Source organism: Plecotus auritus, assembly GCF_963455305.1.
Source record: "Plecotus auritus genome assembly, chromosome: 8".
In the NCBI taxonomy this organism is placed as follows: domain Eukaryota; kingdom Metazoa; phylum Chordata; class Mammalia; order Chiroptera; family Vespertilionidae; genus Plecotus; species Plecotus auritus.
In genome coordinates, this window is record NC_137782.1 from 160,916,864 (window position 1) to 160,939,074 (window position 22,211).

At 39.7% G+C, this 22,211-nt stretch overlaps 1 protein-coding gene across 8 annotated transcripts in view; it reads right to left on the bottom strand.

Annotated features, from left to right (window-relative positions):
• Positions 1-22,211, bottom strand: part of LCLAT1 (lysocardiolipin acyltransferase 1) — a 134,881-nt gene that overhangs the window by 33,378 nt on the left and 79,292 nt on the right. For 6 of the 8 annotated variants that reach the window (XM_080684687.1, XM_080684692.1, XM_080684691.1 and 3 more), the window contains one exon: positions 17,422-17,538. In XM_080684687.1, the coding sequence (XP_080540813.1) occupies positions 17,422-17,538 (117 nt within the window). Of the gene's footprint in view, positions 1-7,118; positions 7,137-17,421; positions 17,539-22,211 lie in introns of all 8 variants that reach the window. The other 2 variants (XM_080684685.1, XM_080684686.1) reach the window with 1 other exon arrangement.

Consider the following 22,211-nt stretch of genomic DNA (forward strand, 5'->3'; position numbering starts at 1 on the left):
AAAATACATTTGCAAATTGTATGATTCTTAAGAGTGGTTCAATCGCTATAGAAGACTGGAGGGGGATCGACAGCACTTCCAGCTGACAATGTACCCAAGCTGGGCATAAAAAAACAGGCAGACTAGATCAAAGGCAGAAGGACTGGGAATGTTGCAGGTGGTGACAAGGAGTGAGGCCAGTGCAGGTAATGTGAGCCACCACTCTGCATGGAGCTTAAAGCTGTGGTGGGAAGTCAGGCAGGGCTGGAGGTCAGAGAGCTCAGCAATGCTTTTACTTGTTTTCATCAGCTTCTTTTTCTCATTTTCACAGTGACTCTTCGGAACTTTCATTGACCAACCTGCCCTCTCCCCACCTCACTATCATCATCAGAATATGTAACCTCTGATCTGAGAGAGGGAACAGTCTTCCAATCAAGTAATCCCTCATTCCTCACTACCTACTTCCCTAAACCAAGTATTCATGTCCAGCCTTGCCTTAGAAAATGAGGAATTCCCTTAACTTTGTTTCTATCCCCGCCTAATTCTTCAGAAAATCTGCTCCATCATTAATTCATTTCACTTCCAGCTTTTCCCTCTATTTCCAGCTCAACCTTTAAAAATACGCACCTCCCCTAGTCATCCCTGAGGGTGGCTTCCTTGAACTCACTACTCCAACTCTCTCCAGCCCTTTATCAGCAAACTCCCTGCAAGAATCATCTACACTTTCTAGCTCTACTTACTCACATTTGTGTTCCCACCACTCAAATCTGGCTTCCGACACGCCCATTCCTGTGACCCTATTCTCTGTAAGGTCAACAAATACACCCAGGTTGCTGCACTCAGTGACTCTTCTATTTCAGATACAGAGCTAATGTTTTCAAGAATAAATCCATAAAGTCCATGAGTATCTGACCTTGCAAACAGGCCAATATTGCTGAAAGATTAATTCATGTCAAACCAAAATTTGCAAATATAAAATTATGACCATTTGCAGCCATATACAGAAAAGGCAAGATATTTTTAAAAGGTCTCAAAACCATTTGTAAAAACAGAATTAAGACATTTCCCCCAAGGACTCTCTCCTAGGAAAAAGTTTCATAATTAGGATGAATCATACTTTTCCCTACTATATGCCATTATACAGTCTGTAAATACCTCACTTGTGGATTGAGATATAAAAAAACATGAGATGCAATTACTTTTACTGAGTCTTCCTCTGAACATAATTAATGCAGAAATCTCAAAAGAAGACTATTTTGGGATGACTACGATGGTGAAAAAGCCAACAGATCTTATTTTATCTGAGAACAAAGTAGTAAACTGCTTCGGAAGATAATCAACTCCCTTGGTATACTAAGCAGGGAACAATTTACTCACCAGTTCCAGAGTACTTACAGAGTCATAAATGATATCTTCACAACTCTCACCACTTCTGATTTCCTTTTTTTCTTACTTTGTTAGACTACCTCTCTAACTGTAGGTCTTACCACTTGAAAAGATGGACTCTGGGCTCCACTCAGGCCCGTCTCCACTGTTGGATCTGCAACACTGACTGTACTCTCCCAATTTCTTTACCAAATTGAATCCTACTATTCCTCAAGATCTAATTCAAAGTCCTCCCCTGCACTCTCCCCCTTACTCTGCTGCCCACTACAAATCTTCTCTACTATTAGCTAGTATATTGTTTCTGTGGTACTTAATGTGGGCATAGGAATGGGTTCATCATAAATTTTTATTCTGATGCTGCCACCAGCATGCCTTGATTGTACAGTATTAACATTCAGAATATATGCATTTATAAAGAAGACATTTTATTTAGAATGTTTAAATAAACACCTTTAATAAGCATAATTTTAATGGTAATATGTTGAGGACAAACTTTATGTTTCTCTCTGCCTAAATTCTGTTTAAGTCTAAACAGAATTCAGTGTTTCCTATAAAGTCTTCCCTAATTTCAATTCTCATCAATGTCCATCCCTGAGGTGGCTCAACTTACAATTTTTTTTTTTACTTTATGTTGGGCAAAAGTGATATGCATAATAAATAAGTTATTCAACACTTTATTATAAAACTAGTGGCCCGGTGCATGAAAATCATGCACGGGAGGTGGGGGGGGGCGGTATTTCTCAGCCTGGCCTGCACCCTCTCCAATCTGGGACCCCTCGAAGGATGTCCTATTGACAGTTTACAGGGATCGGGCCTAAACTGTCAGTCAGACATCCCTCTCACAATCCGGGACTGCTGGCTCCAGCCGCTCACCTGCCTGCCTGTCTGCCTGATTGCCCCTAACCACTCTGCCTGCCGGCCTGCTCACCCCCAACTACCCCTCACCACCTGCCTGCTCGCCCCCAAATGTCCCCCTGCCAGCCAGATCACCCCCAACTGCCCCCCATGCCAGCCTGCTCACCCCCAACTGCCCCCCCCTGTTGGCCTACTCGCCCCCACCTTCCCTCCCCACTGGCCTGCTCACCCCCAACTGGCCCCCCTGCTGGTCTGCTTACCCCCAATTGCCCCTGCCATCCCATCCTGGCCTGATCACCCCCAGCGAACCAAGGACCCAGCCCCTCCTTTTTTTCTTTTTTTTCCCAGCACTTCCTTGAGCGGAGGCCAGGGCCGGCTGGAAGCAAGTATCTAGGATTTATTTATCTTCTATAATTGAAACTTTGTAGCCTTGAGCGGAGGCCAGGGCCAGCCAGGGCGGGAAGCTTGGCTTCCTCCATCGCCGGGGGCAACCCAAGCCTCCTGCTTGCTCCAGCTCCATGGCCGGCCGCCAGCTTGGTTGGGTTAATTTGCATACTTGCTCCTGATTGGCAAGTGGGCATGGCTTGTGGGTGTAGCGGAGTGACGGTTAATTTGCATGTTTCTCTTTTATTAGTGTAGATAGTTTATCAGCTAATCTAAGTGTATTGAGCATGTTTATGGTAGGCTAGGCTAAGCTATGACGTTCAGTAAGTTAGGGGTATTAAATGCATTTTCAACTTACAGTATTTTCAACTTACAATGGGTTTACCAGGACATAAACCCATCAACAGTCAAGGAGCCTCTGTATTAAAAAAGCCTTCATTATGACTGTTTAGTTACATAAGAGGTGGCTACAGACTACTTGAATTACCAAAGGAACTAATATTGGAATCAATATATTAGTGATGTTTTTACTGATCAGAAAAGTTATTTATTAATAATTAGTCTAACAAAAACTAACTGGTAAATTATTTGAAAACTTTGTTTCGGTTTACTATTATGAACCAATTGTGGTTGTTAAAATTCTGTTATAGATGAAAGTAAGTCGTATGACCGAGAAAAAAATGTTCCAAGTACAGCAGGTTCTCGAACAATGTCATTTTGTTTATTGTCTTGTTATGACATTGATAGGAGGCTGTTGGAACTTAACCCTTGTTACAGCCTTGTGTTTAGCCTATGATAAAATTGGTTTGCTAAATATCATTTTGCCACAGTTCCAAGAATCTACTGGAAATGTTAAATGAGAACTTCCTGTACTTTCCATGTACTCACACCAACAGTATCAAGTTCCTCTCCTGAGTGGAAGCATATCATGGCCAAGTAATAGACCTTTGATAAGAATGACATCTAAGAGCAGTCTGCAAAGACTGGAATAGTTTGTTGTCCAGATTTAAGGAATAAGTGGTTGACCAAACTCAGTCAGAAACAACACAGTGAGTAAAATATAGGAAGACCTTGACTTCTAAGAAGGTCACTGCTAAGGTTCATGTTTGACTACAGCAGCTTTTCTTAGCTTAGATAATAAAGCCCTATGCACACATACTTGAACACCTGGCTTTGGTACAGTGAGCCAAGTTTTCCTTATTTTATCTTCTGTTAAAGGCTATTTCAAATCTATGAGGAAACAGGGAAGATGTGGATCATAAATAAACTATGAATACAGAATTTTTAAACTTTTGTAAAACATTCTCAAAAGTTTTGTCAAAGTTTCTAAATGGAATCCCAAACTACTTTCAGACTACATTTATACAAAGCAAAAGTAATCCAAAGAATGGGCAGTTTTGGCAGATAAAATCAATCACTTCAAAGAAAGCAGCTATTAACATGGAGATACAGCAAACAATGCTCAACACAAATTTCTCATATTTAGCCTCTAAGAAATTGTGTAGCATCTTCACAGTATCCAAGGCTGGTTGTTTTAGAATTCTAAAAATCCTCAATGTTTTGTAGCATTTTAAAATGTGTTATCTACACTAATAAAAGAGAAACATGCAAATTACCATCACTCCGCTACACTACCAGCCAATCAGAGTGAGTATGCAAATTAACCTGAAACCATGGCAGCAGCCCCGCCCCCCTGTGCTCCAGGCCTGTGAGGGTCGGAGAAGTTGGGCGCCAGCGCCTGAGGCTGGCTGCAGCCCAGGAGATGAAGAAGCCACCTGCCCCGTGATCCTAGGCCGCAGACAGCAGCAGAAGCCTCACGTCCGCCTGCCCCAACATCCTGGGGGAGACGGAGAAACTGGGCCCCAGCGGCTGAGGCTGGGTGCGGCCTGGGAGACGAAGAGGCCGCCTGCCCCATGATCCCAGGCCGCAGCCAGCCAGAGAACTCACTCAGCACTGCATCCCAAGGAAGACGAAGAAGCCACCTGCCTGCGGTCCAGGCACCAGCAACTGCAGCTGGCTACAGCCTGGTAAACGGAGAAGCCGCCCACCCCGCGGTCCCGGGCACCAGTACCTGTGCCTGGCTGTGGCCCCGGAGACAGAGAAGCCACCCACCCTGTGGTCCCGGGCACCAGCACTTGTGGCTGCAGCACAGGCGAAGCCACCTGCCCACCATCCCCTGCGGCTGCAGCCAGCCTGGGCACCTGTGGCTGACCAGAGGGAGGGAAGCCCGGATCCCGGGTGCCTGTGGTTGGCTGGAGGAGGGAATCCTGGGTCCCAGATGCGGGGCCAAGGCAGAGGTGGTTAGGGGCAATCAAGCCAGCAGGGGAGCAGTTAGGGACAATCAGGCTGGCAGGCAGAAGAAGTTAGGGGCAATCAGGCAGGCAGGCGAGTGGTTAGGAGCCAGCAGTTCTAAATAGTGAGAGGGATGCCCGACTGCCGGTTATCCCCTGAGGGGTACCAGATTGGAGAGGGTGCAGGCCGGGCTGAGGGACACCCTCCTTCCTCTCCCCATCACGAATTTCGTGCACCGGGCCACTAGTATATAATAAAAAAGAATCACCCAAGTTTTTTTAAAAATATATTTTTATTGATTTCAGAGAGGAAAGGAGAGGGAGAGAGAGATAGATAGAAACATCAATGATGAGAGAGAACCACCGATCAGCTGCCTCCCCTGCACACCCCCCACTGGGGATCGAGCCCGCAACCCAGGCATGTGCCCCTGGCCGGAATCGAACCTGGGACCCCTCAGTCCACAGAGCAATGCTCCATCCACTGAGCCAAACCAGCCAGGGCCCAAGTTTTTGTTAGAAAAGTATTTTGGTCACCACAAATAGACATGAAACATAAACAGAGAGAATAAAAGACAAACAGCACAAACATGACACTTGTTATCAGATGTAAGAGCAATTTTTTCATGTAAAATATTAGGATAAAAAGAATCCAACACTTTGTAGATTACTGTTAGTTCATTCCATTCAAATGAGACTCTAACTAGAAAAGGTACTTGACAAAACAAAGATTAAGAAATAAATGTATATTAGTGGTCATATTACTTTAATTTTTCTTTCAATTATCATTCCCTATGAAAAAGATGACTAAGCCACAATGAAAAGTATTTGCATTAAGTTATAACTGTCACAAGATAAATATACTAACATAGGCATGCTGTGTGTTTAGCATGCTTTGTGTATGCTCTGACAGCTTCTCTAAGTCAGTCATCTTACCAGGCAGGACAATACTTGGAATTTGTTCCATGTGGTCAAGTGTAATAGTTTCTGTGCAGGGAATGAAAGCCATTGAGGACATGTATGCATTCCTCTCCTACATGACTTAGTTAGGAGAAAGCAGGCGAACTGGAAAGTCACTAACATACTTTCAACATCCTGTGCTACATGCAGCACATTGCAGCCAGCTTATGACAACTGTACCAGGGCTTGTTCTACTTAGCCCAGGTTCTATGACAAAGTGAGTTTGGGTGTTTCCAGCAATCAGATGATCAGTGTAGGGTTCCCATGTTACAGAACACAGGCAATAACATATATAGATCATATAATTTTATATTATGATTTTATAATATTCTATATAAAATATAATTATGCAGAATAAAATGGAAAAATGGTTCATTTTAGAAAGCTGTTCAAATGATTTTCAACATTAATAAGTAAACAATTTCTGTACTTAGTTTCATATTCTTGTGGGATTGATTTTTTTATTGGAATATATTTTAAAAATGTAAAGACACATGAACTTGGGTATTGATTTTTTATGGGAATATATTTTTAAAATGTAAAGACACATACACACACACCCCAGCAAGGTCAATATTGTTTAAACTATACCCTTGCAATACACAAAACAAACACCAATTTATTACTTTTTTAAAATGAGAAAAGGTCCTAGCAACTGGGAAAAAAAATACAGAAAAGTTATTTTGAATAAGAAAGAAAAAAAAACTATAAAGCCAAAAGAGAAAAGGCACAACCTCTATAAATAATGAAATGGACACATGCCCAGAATAAAGGAGAAACAAGGTAAAGCTTTTTTGGACAAACCCAAAAAAGAAATGTAATATATGCACAATGAAATTGTACACTAGAGAAAACCAAAGGCAAGCATGAGCTCCTGTTAAGATGAATTTCTGGATTCAAGGATCCACAGGGTTTACTAGTAGATTCAGGCCAACATTTCAACTTCAGTGAGAATAAATTTTGATTTTCATGTGAACAGGAAGCTAAAGTATATTGTTACATACATTTTTGCATATGCACTAAAACGCTTATATTATGCTCCAAAACAACATTATAAGGACATAAAATTTAGTGCGTAGCTGTCACGTAGTATGGTAACATGTGACAGCAGAGCTATGGGCATCCTTGGCTGTGTCATCTCTCTCCCTTTTGTCTTCAGAGGGAAATCTGACAGAACATTTTAGTGTATGTAACAACATTCTTTATAGTCAGTCTACTGTCTACAGAGAGTTATCACTCAAAGGCAGTGCAACAAATTTTACTTACAAAGCTTCTTCCACAATTCTGGGATTTTAAAATAAACATACTTTGTATCAGTTATCAGCATTTTTCAGCAGGTTACTCGAGAAAAGAATATGAACATTGTAACAGGACATCAATATTTAAGCACAGACAAGCTTTTTGAATGAGTAAAATGGGTGTATATAATTTTCACTCATCTATGAAAATGATAATCTTCTAACCAATAGAACGTATATTTTGAGAATTTAGTAATGTGCCATAGACATGCACTTATCATCATCCAGGGCTACCTTTCACACTCGTGGGCATTTATTACAAAGATTCATGCATACTTTGGTATTTTTCATAAGGGTGGAAACAATTTTAACAACAGAGGATTAAACAGTGGTCACTCTATCTGAACTACTATCATGCATACATTAACATATCACACTTACAAAAATTATGTAAGGATAGCAAGAAAATGTGTACATTATAGTAAGTTATAAAAAACTTTATGAAACCAAATACATGTTTTGACCCCAATTTTGTTTGACCTATATAAAAACGTGGAAAAACACAGGAAAATTATGTGTCACAAGGCAGGCACTGGATATTTCTGAGAAGTGATTGAAATGATTATGAATGCCTTTTTCTTCTTTGTAATTAATTTTCTTTTAAAACAATAAATATGTTGTTTTTATAATAAGAATTAAATATCCTTTTTTTTTTTGTAGGAAGTGAGGTAGTATGAGAAAATCAAGTTGTCAGGCTATTTTTTTCTGAGAGTTGGTGGGGGAAAAATAGAACCAAAATTTGAAAGGACAGATAGTTTGAGGAGCAAGTTTTTTTTATTTTGTTTTACTTTAAGGATTAGAGAAAATGGAGGAGAGGCTGGTAAAGAGAGGATCCAGGAAAATAAAAGATAAGCTTACCAAAAGGATATCCTGGATGTATTTTTCCATTTAACAAAATGCACAGTACAGCTAAAAATACCAAGGAGAAATCTTAGAAAGAGAGGGGGGGAAACCCTACAAGATGACATTTTTACAGCATTTGGAATAGAAAAATTGTTAACTTATTACAAAGTGTGAAAAACGTGGGCTTTGGCATCAAACAGACCTGGATTTAAGTCATAGTGCCTGTATTTAGCAGCCATGTGACCCTGGACAAGTTGCTTAAGTGAGTCAGCTCCTGAGTGTAGTGCGATGCAAACCACCATCCAGGGGTAGCGATCTGTGTGAAATTGGCTGTTGGGGTAGCTGTGAGCCCAGGACCCCACCACCAGTCTGTGACTCAGCAGTTCTGAGACTGGTCCTGGGCGGGTCTACTATATGGGTAGGGGAAAGAAACATGTGAACAACTCAATGCCTGGCACAGGTAGGTACTTAGTAAATGTTAGATGGTTGTTTTTATGTACAGAATACAGGGCTTCTATCATTTTTCATTAAGGCTGTCACAACTTTTTAAATTAAAACAATGACAAGATCTGTCTTAAATATCTCAGACTTTTTTGCTATGAGAGAAGGGAGGCAGAGAATGAACTAAAATGAGAAGAAAAACCAATATAAATGCCATTTATGATCTAAAGCAGTACTATGGCATTCAGAAATTCAACATGAGTGACTCCAAAGGTCTTTGACATATGGTCCTGAAGCAAATTTGAATCATTTCTGCTTCATGATGCGTAGAACCAAGTCATTTAGTTGATCTGTATGCTTTCCCCACTGATCAGTATCCAAATTTCACTTAGGTTTTGTTGTATTCTATTCATCACCATAAACAGAGAAAAGCTTCATTCTTTGCAAAATGGCCCCGAAGAGGGTCAACTGCTATGCTACAAAGATATCTGCAAATTTGGGGAAATGTAAAAGGTCTCCAAAAATATTCTAGCAAATGTCAAAGATATACTTTACAATTACATTTTTTAACATAAGGGAAAGGTCTTATCCTATTTCATAAATAGTCTCCAGCAATAAAAAGTCACATGAAAAGGTCAGAGTACATGGCATTTAGTGCACCCAATATTTTAATAGTTTGTCTGTCTTTCTTCCTGGCCTCCTAGAACATGCTGGCTATTAGAAAGGATCTTTGAAATGCAATCCTGGGGGGAGAGGGGGCACACCAACTAAGGTAAGTAAAACCGAGCCACAGAGAGTGGTGGCTGCTGGCCATCTTTACTCCCCACTGTATAGCCACTATAGGCAAGACACAGAATGGATTATCAGTAGATAGTTATGTACAAAGCAAAAAGTTCAAGAAATTAAATAGTCTAACCATGCTGCTAAAGACTGAGCTGTCTATGATCAGTATACTGCGTTTCCTTCTTAGGTCATCGCCAACTTTCTCAGAGCAGATGAGAACTACTGTAGATCAAAATGAGGGAGCCAAGGAAAATGGTAAGACACTGCACCTGTAACCTGGTGTTAGAACTTTTCTCTCCCTGGATATAGACTGAAGACTTTTGATCAAGGGTGCTGATCCAAATTACCTAGTGGGAATTTATTTTTTCTTTAGTGGTTAACCCTATATCCCCTCGTTTAGTGGGAAGATAGTGTCCTCATTCCTTCATTTTTAGAATTTAGGCATATGAAGTAAATATGGAATGAAATATGGGCTGTTCTACTTTGAATTCAAAAAACATTTTATTTATTTCAAACCCAAAACTTAATAGATCCATATGATGTTTTAGAGTCTTAGCACATGAGCTGATTTACTTGAGTGACTTGAACTGGAAATAGATAAACTAAAAACATGACTATTTGGGGGCAGGAATTAAGTTTTTCAATAATAATGGCTCCACAACCTTCTTAAATATTGTCTGTTACTCTGCAACACAAGTCTTCAGCTCAAGGAGATTGCTTTTGCCCAGCTCCACAATGGCCCATATTCTGTGCCCTTTCTTATACTTTTTTTTCTGCCCTCAGCTATGCTTGGTTTTTCTGCCTATCCAATCACATTAAGTCTCTAAGGTCCAAGGAAAATTCAACTTATTGATAACGCCTTACCTATTTTAACATTCCACGATCTCTCATTACTAAACACTCCTGTAATTATTCAGCATAATATTTACATATTATAACCCACAAAAACTTAGCATGTAATAATACTGTCTTATATTATTTTTTAAAGTTTCCCATGTGTATTATCAATTCATGAAGATGATAAACTTCTTCAAGGCAAGGTCAATCTTAAACAAGACATGCCTTCAAACAAATATGATGTGTTTCATCCTTACCCCCAATTACCTGAACATAATTTCAAGTTGTATTAAATGTGCACACTTGTACTGCCTAATGGTGAAAGTAATTATTGCATGGTTACAACTCTAATTAGCTTATAAAACAGCAAAACAAAATAATGGTCAGACCAAATCATTATTTGTCTTAAATCAAGAAAGAATAAAACTATTATTGCTGAAAAGGATGAAGCACCAGCGATGAAATAAACATAACTACTTTTTAGTGCAATGAGTTAAAAGTTTATTATTAAATGTGCAAAAACAACAAAAACTTTGTCATATAAAAGCCTCTTTAAGTTAGCAATTTCCTTTTAGGTTTGGGTTAATCTATTACTGGAAACAGTTATGTAATTATATAGTGAAATGCCCTATGACTAGAGGTACAAATGAAATAAATCATCCATGACAAATACTGATGTAGGACACTATGTGCTTGTCTTACTTTTCAGATAAAAGAAAATAATATTCAATTCAGCTAATACTGAGTGAGTCTCTATTATGTGCAGGACATTCCATAACATTAAGATGGTTATGATCTAGTAAAAGTATAAAGCAAGTACACTGATTATGGAAATCAAGGTACTGGTACTGGGGTGGGGGGTAGGGTAAACTCTTTGGAGTTATTATTCCAAAAATAACACATTTGTATAAAGTTATATAATGGCTTTTATATTTCAGGGTGTTTATTTTCTAAATGCTCTTCATCTTGATAAAATATATTCTAAACAGACAAAGAATTTGCATTTTTTTCTTATTCAATGCTTCCTACCTAGTAAGACTTTTTATCCTTAACTTCTTAATGTCATAAACCTCTCACTTCCCATTTGTGCTGACTATTGGATGTCAGCAACACTGAATTCAGTTACATGTGTGAGCAATAAAGATGTTACTTAATGGTAATTGGATTTAGTATGTGGTCTCCAGGATTCCATTAGTGTATTTATTTATAATGGTCATTTGTTTTAACAGCAGCTTCTTTTTAACATTTTTATTGAATTTATTGGGGTGACATTGGTTAATAAAGTTATATAGTTTCAGGTGTACAATTCTATTTCAAATGATCAGAAGCAGATCTCAGGGCCCTAAAGACCAGAAAATTGTGCTGGGCCCTTTCTGAGTCAGATTCCTTTTCTAAAAGGATACTCGGGCCTAGGTGACCTCTAAGATCCCCTTCACTCCTGATTCTTGATGAAACTTTTTCTTTCTGTTTACTTGACACCGGCCCTTCCCAAACCCCTGCCTAAAGCAGAGCTGCCCTCACTCTCCACCTGACACCTCCTTAGGTTGTGCCAGCTCCCCTTGTCATCTCCTCTTGTCATTTCAGGCAGCATCATAATCACCTCCCTTGTGACCACCATCCCTCTATGATCTGACCACTTAGGCTTTTTTTTTTCCTTTTTAAAAATGTTTTCTTAAGAAAACCATCTATATCACTATTATTACAAAGGTGCTTTATTAACAAAATCATGCTACAAATATGAAAGGCACCATGTTATAGTAGAAAGAGCAGGCTACTCAGTCAGACAAACCATATTCCAATAACTCTGATGAGCTTCACTTCAATTTCTGTTTCACTTTTGCTCTACAAGTTAAATATCAATAGTGGTAACTATCATGTAGAGTTGTGAGGGTTAATTGACAGAATATTTAGCATAATGCCTGGTACTTAGCAAATACTCAATACATGTTAACTGCTGTTCCTAAAATAATTATTGTCATCATATTTATTATTTCTATTATTATTATAGTAAATAGGTCCCAATCTACTTTTCTAACTGCAGCAAATATAATCATCTGACATGTGTCTTTTTTTTTTTTTTTTTACATTTTTATTAATTTCTGATAGGAAGGGAGAAACATCAATGATGAGAGGGAAACACTGACTGGTTGCCTGCTGCATGCCCCCTATTGGGGATCGAGCCTGTAACCGGGCATGTGCCTTGACTGGAATCGAACCTGGGACCCTTCAGTCCCCAGGCTGACGCTCTATCCACTGAGCCAAACCAGCTAGGGCCTGACATGTGTCTTTTATTGGTACATTAGAGGCCCGGTGCACAAATTTTGTGCCTGGGGGTGTGTGTCCCTCAGCCCAGCCTGCACCCTCTCCAATCTGGGACCCCTCAAGAAATGTTCGACTGCCCGTTTAGGCCCGATTCTGGTAGGATCGGGCCTAAACGGGCAGTCGGACATCCCTCTCACAATCCAGGACTGCTGGCTCGCAACTGCTCGCCTGCCTGCCTTCCTGATTGCCCTTAACCACTTCTGCCTGCCAGCCTGATCACCTCCTAACAACTCCCCTAACCACTCCCCTGCCAGCCTGATTTATGCCTAACTGCTCCCCTGCCAGCCTGTTTGCCCCTAACTGCCCTCCCCTGCAGGCCTGGTCACCCCTAACTGCTCTCCCCTGCAGGCCTGGGTCCCCCGCAAATGCCCTTCCCTGCAGGCCCGGTCGCCCCCAACTTCCCTCCTCTGCCAGCCTGGTCACCCCTAACTGCCCTCCCCGGCAGATTTGATCGCCCCCAACTGCCCTCCCTTGCAGGCCTGGTCCCTCCCAACTGCCCTCCCCTGCTGGCCATCTTGTGGCGGCCATCTTGTGTCCACATGGGGGCAGCCATCTTTGACCACATGGGGGCAGCCATCTTGTGTGTTGGAGTGATGGTCATTCTGCATATTACTCTTTTATTAGATAGGTAGTGGGGGGCGGGGCATCAGTTGCCACTTCTGGCAAGAAAATGGCATACCGTGGTTATAGACTAGTACTCCGAGTGATGACTAAGTGAATCACATGCCGCACAGTGATAAATCAGTTTGCTACTAAAATATTTTCCAGAAGGAGAAACCAAGATGGCGGCATAGGTAAACACCTAAACTGCTGCCTCGCACAACAATATCAAAACTACACTAAAAGACAAAACTGACACTATCCAGAACCACAGGAAGGCTGGCTGATTGGAAATTCTACAACTAGAAGGAAAGAGGAAAGCACACTGAGACTCAGAGGAGCTGCAAAAGGCTGAGGTACGGAGACGCGCAAGCCCGTGGAGAGGACGGGCGGCTGAGTGCATGGCGGCTGAGTGCGCGGCTGGCTTTCTAAAGCGGGAGGGAGATGGAAGCTCCCAACTGCACTGAACTCCAGTTGCAGGTGAGTTTCTGGGAACCCAAACTCATTCGGGGAGAAGCTGGACTGTCAGGAAAAGAGAAAGCACACTGAGACTCAGGGGAGCTGCTGAGGCAGAGGTCCAGAGGCACGTGCGCGCAGAGAGGACTGACTGCTGAGTGCACAGGCGGCTGAGTGCACGGCTGGCTTTCTAAAGCGGGAGGGAGACGGAAGCTCCTGACTGCGCTGAACTCCAGTTCTGGGCGAGTGACTGGGAACCTAGACTCATTCGGGGAGAAACTGGACTGTCTGGCAACGGGCAAAACTCAAGGGCGGCTTTCTCTCAGAGGTGCTTACAGCGATTACCGAGGGACACTGAGACCCTATGGCCTCATAGGGCAGGGCTGAGGGAAAGCCAAGGCTGTCTGCTCCGCCCTGAGACTCCGCCCCATCTAAGCTGAGCACAGAGGCTTTTGCAATTTTGCAAGTCTTGTCCCATAAGGGTGTCTCTAGCACAGAAGTTCTCGCAGTGTAGACACAGCTGATCCTTACAGCCAATTGGCCTGGAGGTCATTTCCTCCCAGTGATACCAACAACGATCAAGACTTAACTACAACAAGGCTGAGCACACAGTCCACAAAGGGGTGCACCAAGAGTGTCCACCTCAGGTAACTGGGGAGGCTGAGCCACTGGGTCATATAGGACACCTAGCACACAAAGCTACTCTACCAACTCAGGGAAGCAGTGAAAATGCGGAGACAAAGAAACAGATCACAAACGAAAGAAATGGAGGAAAGCAAACGACTGGATATAGAGTTCAAAACCACGGTTATAAGATTTTTCAAGAATTTCCTAGAAAAGGCCGATACATTTAGCTAGACCCTTGAGGATATGAAAAAGGACCAACTAAAAATTAAACATACACTGACTGACATAAAAAAATATTATACAGAGACCTAACAGCAGACTAGAGGAACACAAGAATCAAGTCAAAGATTTGAAATATAAAGAAGCAAAAAACACTCAACCGGAAAAGCAAAAAGAAAAAAGAATCCAAAAACATGAAGATAGTGTAAGGAACCTCTGGGACAACTTCAAGCGTACCAACATCAGAATTATGGGGGTGCCAGAAGAAGAGAGAGAGCAAGATACTGAAAACCTATTTGAAGAAATAATGACTGAAAACTTCCCCCACCTGGTGAAAGAAAGAGACTTACAAGTCCAGGAAGCACACAGAACCCCAAACAATAGGAATCCAAAGAGGACCACACCAAGACACATCATAATTAAAATGCCAAGAGCAAAAGACAAAGAGAGAATATTAAAAGCAGCAAGAGAAAAACAGTTAATTACCTACAAGGGAGCACCCATACGATTGTCAGCTGATTTCTCAACAGAAACTATGCAGGCCAGAGGGAGTGGCAAGAAATATTCAAAGTGATGAATAGCAAGAACCTACAACCAAGATTACTCTACCCAGTAAAGCTATCATTCAGAATTGAAAAGCAGATAAAGAGCTTCACAGATAAGAAAAAGCTAAAGGAGTTCATCACCACCAAACCAGTATTATATGAAATGCTGAAAGGTATTCTTAAAGAAGAGGAAGAAGAAGAAAAAGGTAAAGATAAAAATTATGAACAACAAATACATATCTATCAACAAGTGAATCTAAAAATCAAGTGAATTAAAAATCTGATGAACAGAATACACTGGTGAATATAATAGAATCAGGGGCATAGAAAGGGAGTGGACTGACAATTCTCAGGGGGAAAGGGGTGTGGGAGGTGCGGGAAGAGACTGGACAAAAATCGTACACCTATGGATGAGGACAGTGGTGGGGGAGGTAAGGGCAAAGAGTGGGGTGGGAACCGGGTGGAGGGGAGCTATGAGGGGAAAAAAGAGGAACAACTGTAATAATCTGAACAATAAAGATTTATTAAATTAAAAAAATTAAAAGACAAAATATATATATTTTTTTCCAGATTTCAGAACTATAGATATATCCTCATCCACTATAAAATAATCTCTCAATGATTCTGCCTACATTTAGAAAGATCTTTATTAGCAAAAGATGTGTTCTAACAGCATATGTGTATTAACAGAGAAATCCAGTAGATGAATGTGTTCCATGATGTCAAAAATACCTTTAATGATATCATTAAATACTATAAAATATCAGATTATGTGAAGAAGTAAGAAAACATATTGTCAAATGAGAAGAGGGATTCTGAACTGGAAGCCACAGTAAGTGGTACATTAAAAAAAGAAGAAGAAAAAGTAAAACAGCATCACTGCTTTAATGTCTCTGTGCCTCCCCGTGTCTTTTCATGGGAACAAAGAGCTGCATTCTCCATGAATTCTATGAGTGGATGGACACTTGCTCTTCATACACAATACAACTGTCAAGTCCACACATCCATTTCATACTATCTATAAACACAGAATTCCAAAAGCAAGCCAAACTAACACATTTACAGTTTTTACTGTAATTTCAGATTGACTGTATACTTCTTTAAAACCATGGGTACTTAGCTGTAAAGATGCCTCATTTTGAGAGGGTGCATTAACTGAGCTTAGACTTAATATCTTAAAGCACATTAAATCCTAATGAAACAACAATGCCCTTTAAGGAAAGAAGACAAAATTTTATACTTACATATACTTACATAATGTTTCAAGGCCTTTCATGTTAGGAACAAGCAGTTTTGTGACAAGGAAGCAATTGCCAGATTAAAGTGATAATTTGTCATAGATGTCACCATTATACAATATGGTCTGCCAGAAATCAGAGTGGAAAGCAGAAACATGCAAACAAGATTTTTCTTCTGCTAGGTGACTCTGGGCTTTGAATTGTTCTTGTAAAATTAATTAACACTTCAGCATGTTTCTGGATAGTTCCTTTTACAAACACATTAATATGTGTGCTATTTATATGTACACCTGTGTATGAATACATAAATATATAAATCTGCAGCTATAGTAAAATGTACAATTAGTTTTTTGTTGTTTTTTTTAAAATATATTTTATTGATTTTTTACAGAGAGGAAGGGAGAGGGATAGAGAGTTAGAAACATCGATGAGGGAGAAACATCGATCAGCTGCCTCCTGCACACCCCCTACTGGGGATGTGCCCGCAACCAAAGTACATGCCCTTGACCGGAATCGAACCTGGAACCCTTTAGTCCGCAGGCTGACGCTCTACCCACTGAGACAAACTGGTCAGGGCTACAACTAGTTTTTGACATAAAAACATCAAAACATAAGCATTTAAATGGGTGCTGGGTATAGTATCGTCAATGAAATAACCTTGTCCCCATAGGTCCTTCAACACAGCAGTCGCCAACCTTTTGGACCACTGGTTGGCGACCGCTGCTCCAAAGGTTTCCTTAAACCAGCAGTCGCCAACCTTTCGGACCTCACGGACCACCAGTGGTCCGCAGACCACCAGTTGGCAACCGCTGCTTCCACAGACAAGGCTCTAGATAGAAGAAGCTAGTGTGAGGTAGTTAGTAGTACGAGCCACAAACTAGGAAGCAGACGAATGAGGTTCTATCTCTGACCTACAAAACTTTACTAACCACCCTAGTTGCCAGTTTTATTTAACTATAAAATGGAAGTAGCATTACTGCCTTCCTACCAACCACAATCATTTGTTGGAGTGGATTAATGAATGTAAAAATATTTTTAAGCTATAAAGAATTATAGTATAAGTAAGATACTTTCAAGACAGTTTTGCTGCTTTGAGAACATTTAAAAATGGAATGATAGCTTAACTGTAGATATCATTTTCTGTCTATTCTAAAAAGGGGGGAAACATTTTTGTTTTTATAAAGACATCTTTTATATTTCTAAAGAATATATAATATTTTAGTACATGGGGTCAACTTAGTGTAAAAATATAATATCTCATTATAGTATCTCTATAAATATAAAGAAGTGCTTGTAAATTCTAAAGGAGTATGTATATATAAAGGTTAGCAATTTTTGCCACTTTGAAATGGGTACTTACCTTCTCTTAGACGGTCTACTACAAAAGTAAAGCCTGTAGTTCTTGGATGTAAGACATATTCATATTTCTGAAGTCCGTTCTTTTCAGCAAAATCATTACTTCGAGCCTTGCTGTTTTCTAAACAAAACAAGAGACCATTAGAAGCCATAAAATAAAAGGATATAATCTGAGGTAAGGAAACACTATAGAATTTCTTTAATAAAAATGGCAGTTAATTTTTCTGTAATTACTGAGTATAGTATAGTAATAGTGAATCAAATGAGAAGATATAAACACTTTAGTAAATCCCTACCAAAGATCCTAACAAAGATCCTAGAATTATGTATTTATTGGAATTCTGAAAATTTTATAAGGTATTAATAACCTTTTTATAATGATTTAGATTCATCTTTAAAATTCTTTAAGAGATTTCATAAAAGTCTATATTCAGTGAATACTAAAATAAAATCCTAATGAAAATTTTCATAAGATAGTCTTTAAATAATAAAAATTGAAATACTAAAATATAAGATGCTAATAAAACATAAAGGGATTTAGATATGCAGAAGAAATAACTGGCAATCTGCCAAACCTATATCAACTTTTTTTCAACCCAATAATATAGGGCTTTAATGCAAAGTGAAATATCTTCCTTGCTCAGGCACAGAGCATGCTAATATTACTAACCAAAACCACTCCACAACAGATTGGGCACATGATTAGCACATCCTGTACAAACATCTGAACATGGTTTGGCTGAGTATAGTTACAAAGTCAAGTATGTGTTCTAACTGTTGGCAAAAACTTCTTTTTCCATTCCATGAGGTAACTTTATAAGTTCCAAGAAGAACCAAACCCATGATTCAGCAAATATATTTGGAAAAAGTAAAGTGTTCAGAAATCTGGCCTCAACCCCTGGAGGAGATCATGAGATAGCTTCTGATGACAGCAGATGTTAGAACCTGCAATCTTCAGCTGCATCCTGAAATGTATAGACTATTCCAAGACTCAAGAAAACGGCATACACACACACAACTTTCCTGGGAGTAAATTTAAGACCATGGAGTCCCCCAAACCTAAAAACACCACAGATGGATTCAAAATATTCAAAGAACACTCCTATAAAAGGTGTGTTGTTGTTTTTTAAATAAATGAGAAATTGAGTCAAAGAACTAAATACCCAGAGATTCCCAGCAAATCAAAAGTAAAGGCCAAAACATGAAAAGTAGTAAGCTCCTTTCACATTCATTTGAGAATATCCTGGGCACGGGAGTATAAAATACTATTTTATTGACAGCTTACATGGGGTGAGGAAGCTCAGGGCACTAAAAGGATGAGCAATTAACTACTCTTCAGTTTGCTCTTCCAGCTCGTCACAGACTTTAGGGAACTGAAGACCAAACTGAATTCTGTTGTAGAATGTTCATTCAAATCCAAGTAGTTCTAAAACATCCAGTCACAATGTGAGAAGGTAGAAATAATGAGAGACAGAGAGATTAGAGATGCAGATTTTTCCCTCCATCCCCGCTTCAGCTACCCAGGCCCAGACTCTGGGGTTACTGGTAACTGCACAAGCACCCCTCTTTCTGACCACAGCCTCCTGTCCTGTCAGCTCACTCCCTGTAACACTCCAATGCCAGCACTTGCTTCCACTCCAATGGGTGGACTGGCCACTTTACTGTTCTCAAGCCAGCCAGGCATGTTCCCACCTCGGGGTCTGTGCATTTGTGCTTCCCTCTACCCAGAATGCCTTCTACCCCAATGTCTGCATGGTTTTCTGGTTTGTTCATTTGGTTTCTACTTAAATCTAGCCACCTTTTATAAAATAGCACACTACGCCCCATCTTCTATCACTCTGTTCTTATCTTTATTTTTCTGCACAGCTTTATGAATGCCTAACATATTTTTATTAACTTATTAATTTTTATATAACTTTCCTCATAGAATTTAAGCTTCATGTAAGTAGGAACTTAGTTTTGTATATAAAGCTCCAGGCACTCATATATAAATAAAGAAATTTTATGTACAAGGGTGTTTAATTGCATGTAATGTTGTATTTGTTAAAACCTAGAAAATCTTTCCAAATCAGAGAAACAGAACCCAAAATTATGGTATACCAATTGTGATGGTTAATTTTATGTGTCAAATTGGCCAAACATTCCAGAGGTTTCTGTGAAGGTATTTTTGATGAGATTAATATTTAAACCAGTAGACTTTCAGTAAAGCAGAGTACCCTCCATAATGTGAGTGGGCCTCACTTCTCTCTCTTTCTCTACATGCACGCACATACACACACACACACACACATATCCTTTTGGTTTGTTTTTCAGGACAACACTTGCTAGTCCTATTTAATAAAGAGCTAATATGCTAATTAGACTGAAGAGCAGAACACGGGACGAAGCCAGGGCTGCGAGGGCCGGCCAGGGCTGCAAGGGCCGAGCCCCTTGCACCAATTTCATGCATCGGGCCTCTAGTAACCAATACAATAAAAAAAAATAGCCAATTTTTAAAATATATGTTTTCAAAGAATGAATAATGATGTGAGAGATTACAATATAACATAAGTACAAGGAAAACTATAATTCTAATTTCCCAATTTTGTTTAAAAAGTATATGTATGTTTATATATCCATTCATATGCCTATGTGTGTTTGTGTGTAACCAAATGACACAAAAGCAGTGGAGTAAATTCAAAATAGTGTTTATGGGCAGTAGGATTAGAGTAATTCTTGTATTCCTATATGTCTAAACTTCTCCAAATTAACATAAATTACTTCCATAAGCAAGAAACAAGTTATAACCAACAGTAACATATGAAGATAGAATACATGTTAAATATATTTATTTGAAAATGTGCAAGCAAGCTGGATTCAGAACTTCAAGAGGATTACAAGACATTATTCTCTTTGGGCTTAAGAACCCCAAATTTCGAGTTAACTGTGGTTAACTAAAAACACCTTTGAATTAACAGACAATTTTTCAAAACTGAAACTATTTTGTATTTTGGTAGCTACTTGAAAAAATACATTTATCCCAACTTCAAATTATCTGTATAATACTGTTTTTTAAACAGCTTTTTAAAGTTTCAGAATTGGTCTGTTTTCTCTATTTGGCAAACAGTTTCGCTTTTGCAAGTTGGCCTTACAAATGTATATGCCATTTTACCTTAAAAATATGCAACTACATCATGTAATGGTGAGTACTCTGGACCCTGAAAATATGCAACTAGATGTTAATTAAGTTCATAACCTAAAAAAGGCACTTGAGAAAATATAGTCTGAAAAAAGTTTAAAATGTATATTGTGTGGGCTCCGAAGGTCTAGCAGGGGTCCTCAAACTATGGCCCGTGGGCCACATGCGGCCCGCTGAGGACATTTATCCGGCCCGCCGGGTGCCGCTGCCTGTCCTGCTTAGCAGCCGACTCCATCCCGGGCCCGCAGTGCGCATAGGAATTTGTTCATAGTTTTTTTTTTTAAACTATAGTCTGGCCCTCCAACGGTCTGAGGGGTAGTGAACTGGCCCCCTGTTTAAAAAGTTTGAGGACCCCTGGCTAATGGATGACATTTAAATCTAATGTACCAAAGTAGCAGCAACCCGGGAGCTCTCACTCCATTAGTTTTTAATTATTAAATTATTAAATAACTTCCAAAGTCCGCATTCTTAGTGCATTTTGGCATTCACAAGTATAAACTAATCATCAATCTATCATTTCAGTAAAGGATACACTAATTTAAGTATTATACATTCTAAGTATTACAAAATTTCAATATGGCTCTGTCCATTTTAAGTTTCCAGTGATAGTTTAGCTCTGGTAATCAATCAACTTACAATATATTTTCAAGCTTAAACAATATTATCCTCAGTGATCCAACTACTTTTAGAATTTTAGCTATAAAAATCAAATACAACTATACAGTAAGCATATATTTAGTGTATAATACTAGTACATTAAAACTGCCATGGTTCATGTAGCTCAGTTCCATCTGCAATAGATGAGTCAAAGAGTTCTTCCTTGCTATCACTGTTTCCCAAAATACTTTCATTTCCTGTATTGACAAAGTATGGCTTAATCACCCATTCACTTCCTTAAATAGTTGTGTAATTTGTATTTTTCTTTTTTTCTTTTTTTTTAAAATATATTTTATTGATTTTTTTACAGAGAGGAAGGGAGAGGGATAGAGAGTTAGAAACATCGATGAGAGAGAGACATCGATCAGCTGCCTCCTGCACACCCCCCACTGGGGATGTGCCCGCAACCAAGGTACATGCCCTTGACCAGAATCGAACCTGGGACCTTTCAGTTCGCAGGCCGACGCTCTATCCACTGAGCCAAACCGGTTAGGGCTAATTTGTATTTTTCATTGAATTCTTTTTGGTACTAGTTCCATACATTACTATGTCCAGAGAGTGAATTAGTAGGTTCATTTACATATTCTCCTCTAAGCTCTAAGTTGCCCCTCTTAGTGGCTTTTAGTTCCCTCGATCTGGTGTTGAGGATTCGGAAGACAAGTTCATTTGCCATCTCTCCATACTATGTGATTTTTAGATTTTAGTTCTGTCCTAAATCTGTCTTCCTTTGTACAGCAGACCTTCATCCACTGGATTCTTCTCAAATTCTGCTGTATCTTTCTTGAAGTAACCAGGGTATTAACAGTTTGTAAATGTTGCTCTTTTGAATGGAAGAATTCTATAGAACTGCTCCTTGTCCAAGCTTACCTCCCCTCAACCCCCACCCACATTCAAATCAGAGCACTTCTTCAACCCAGCGGTCACCAACCTTTCGGACCTCACAGACCACCAGTTGGCGA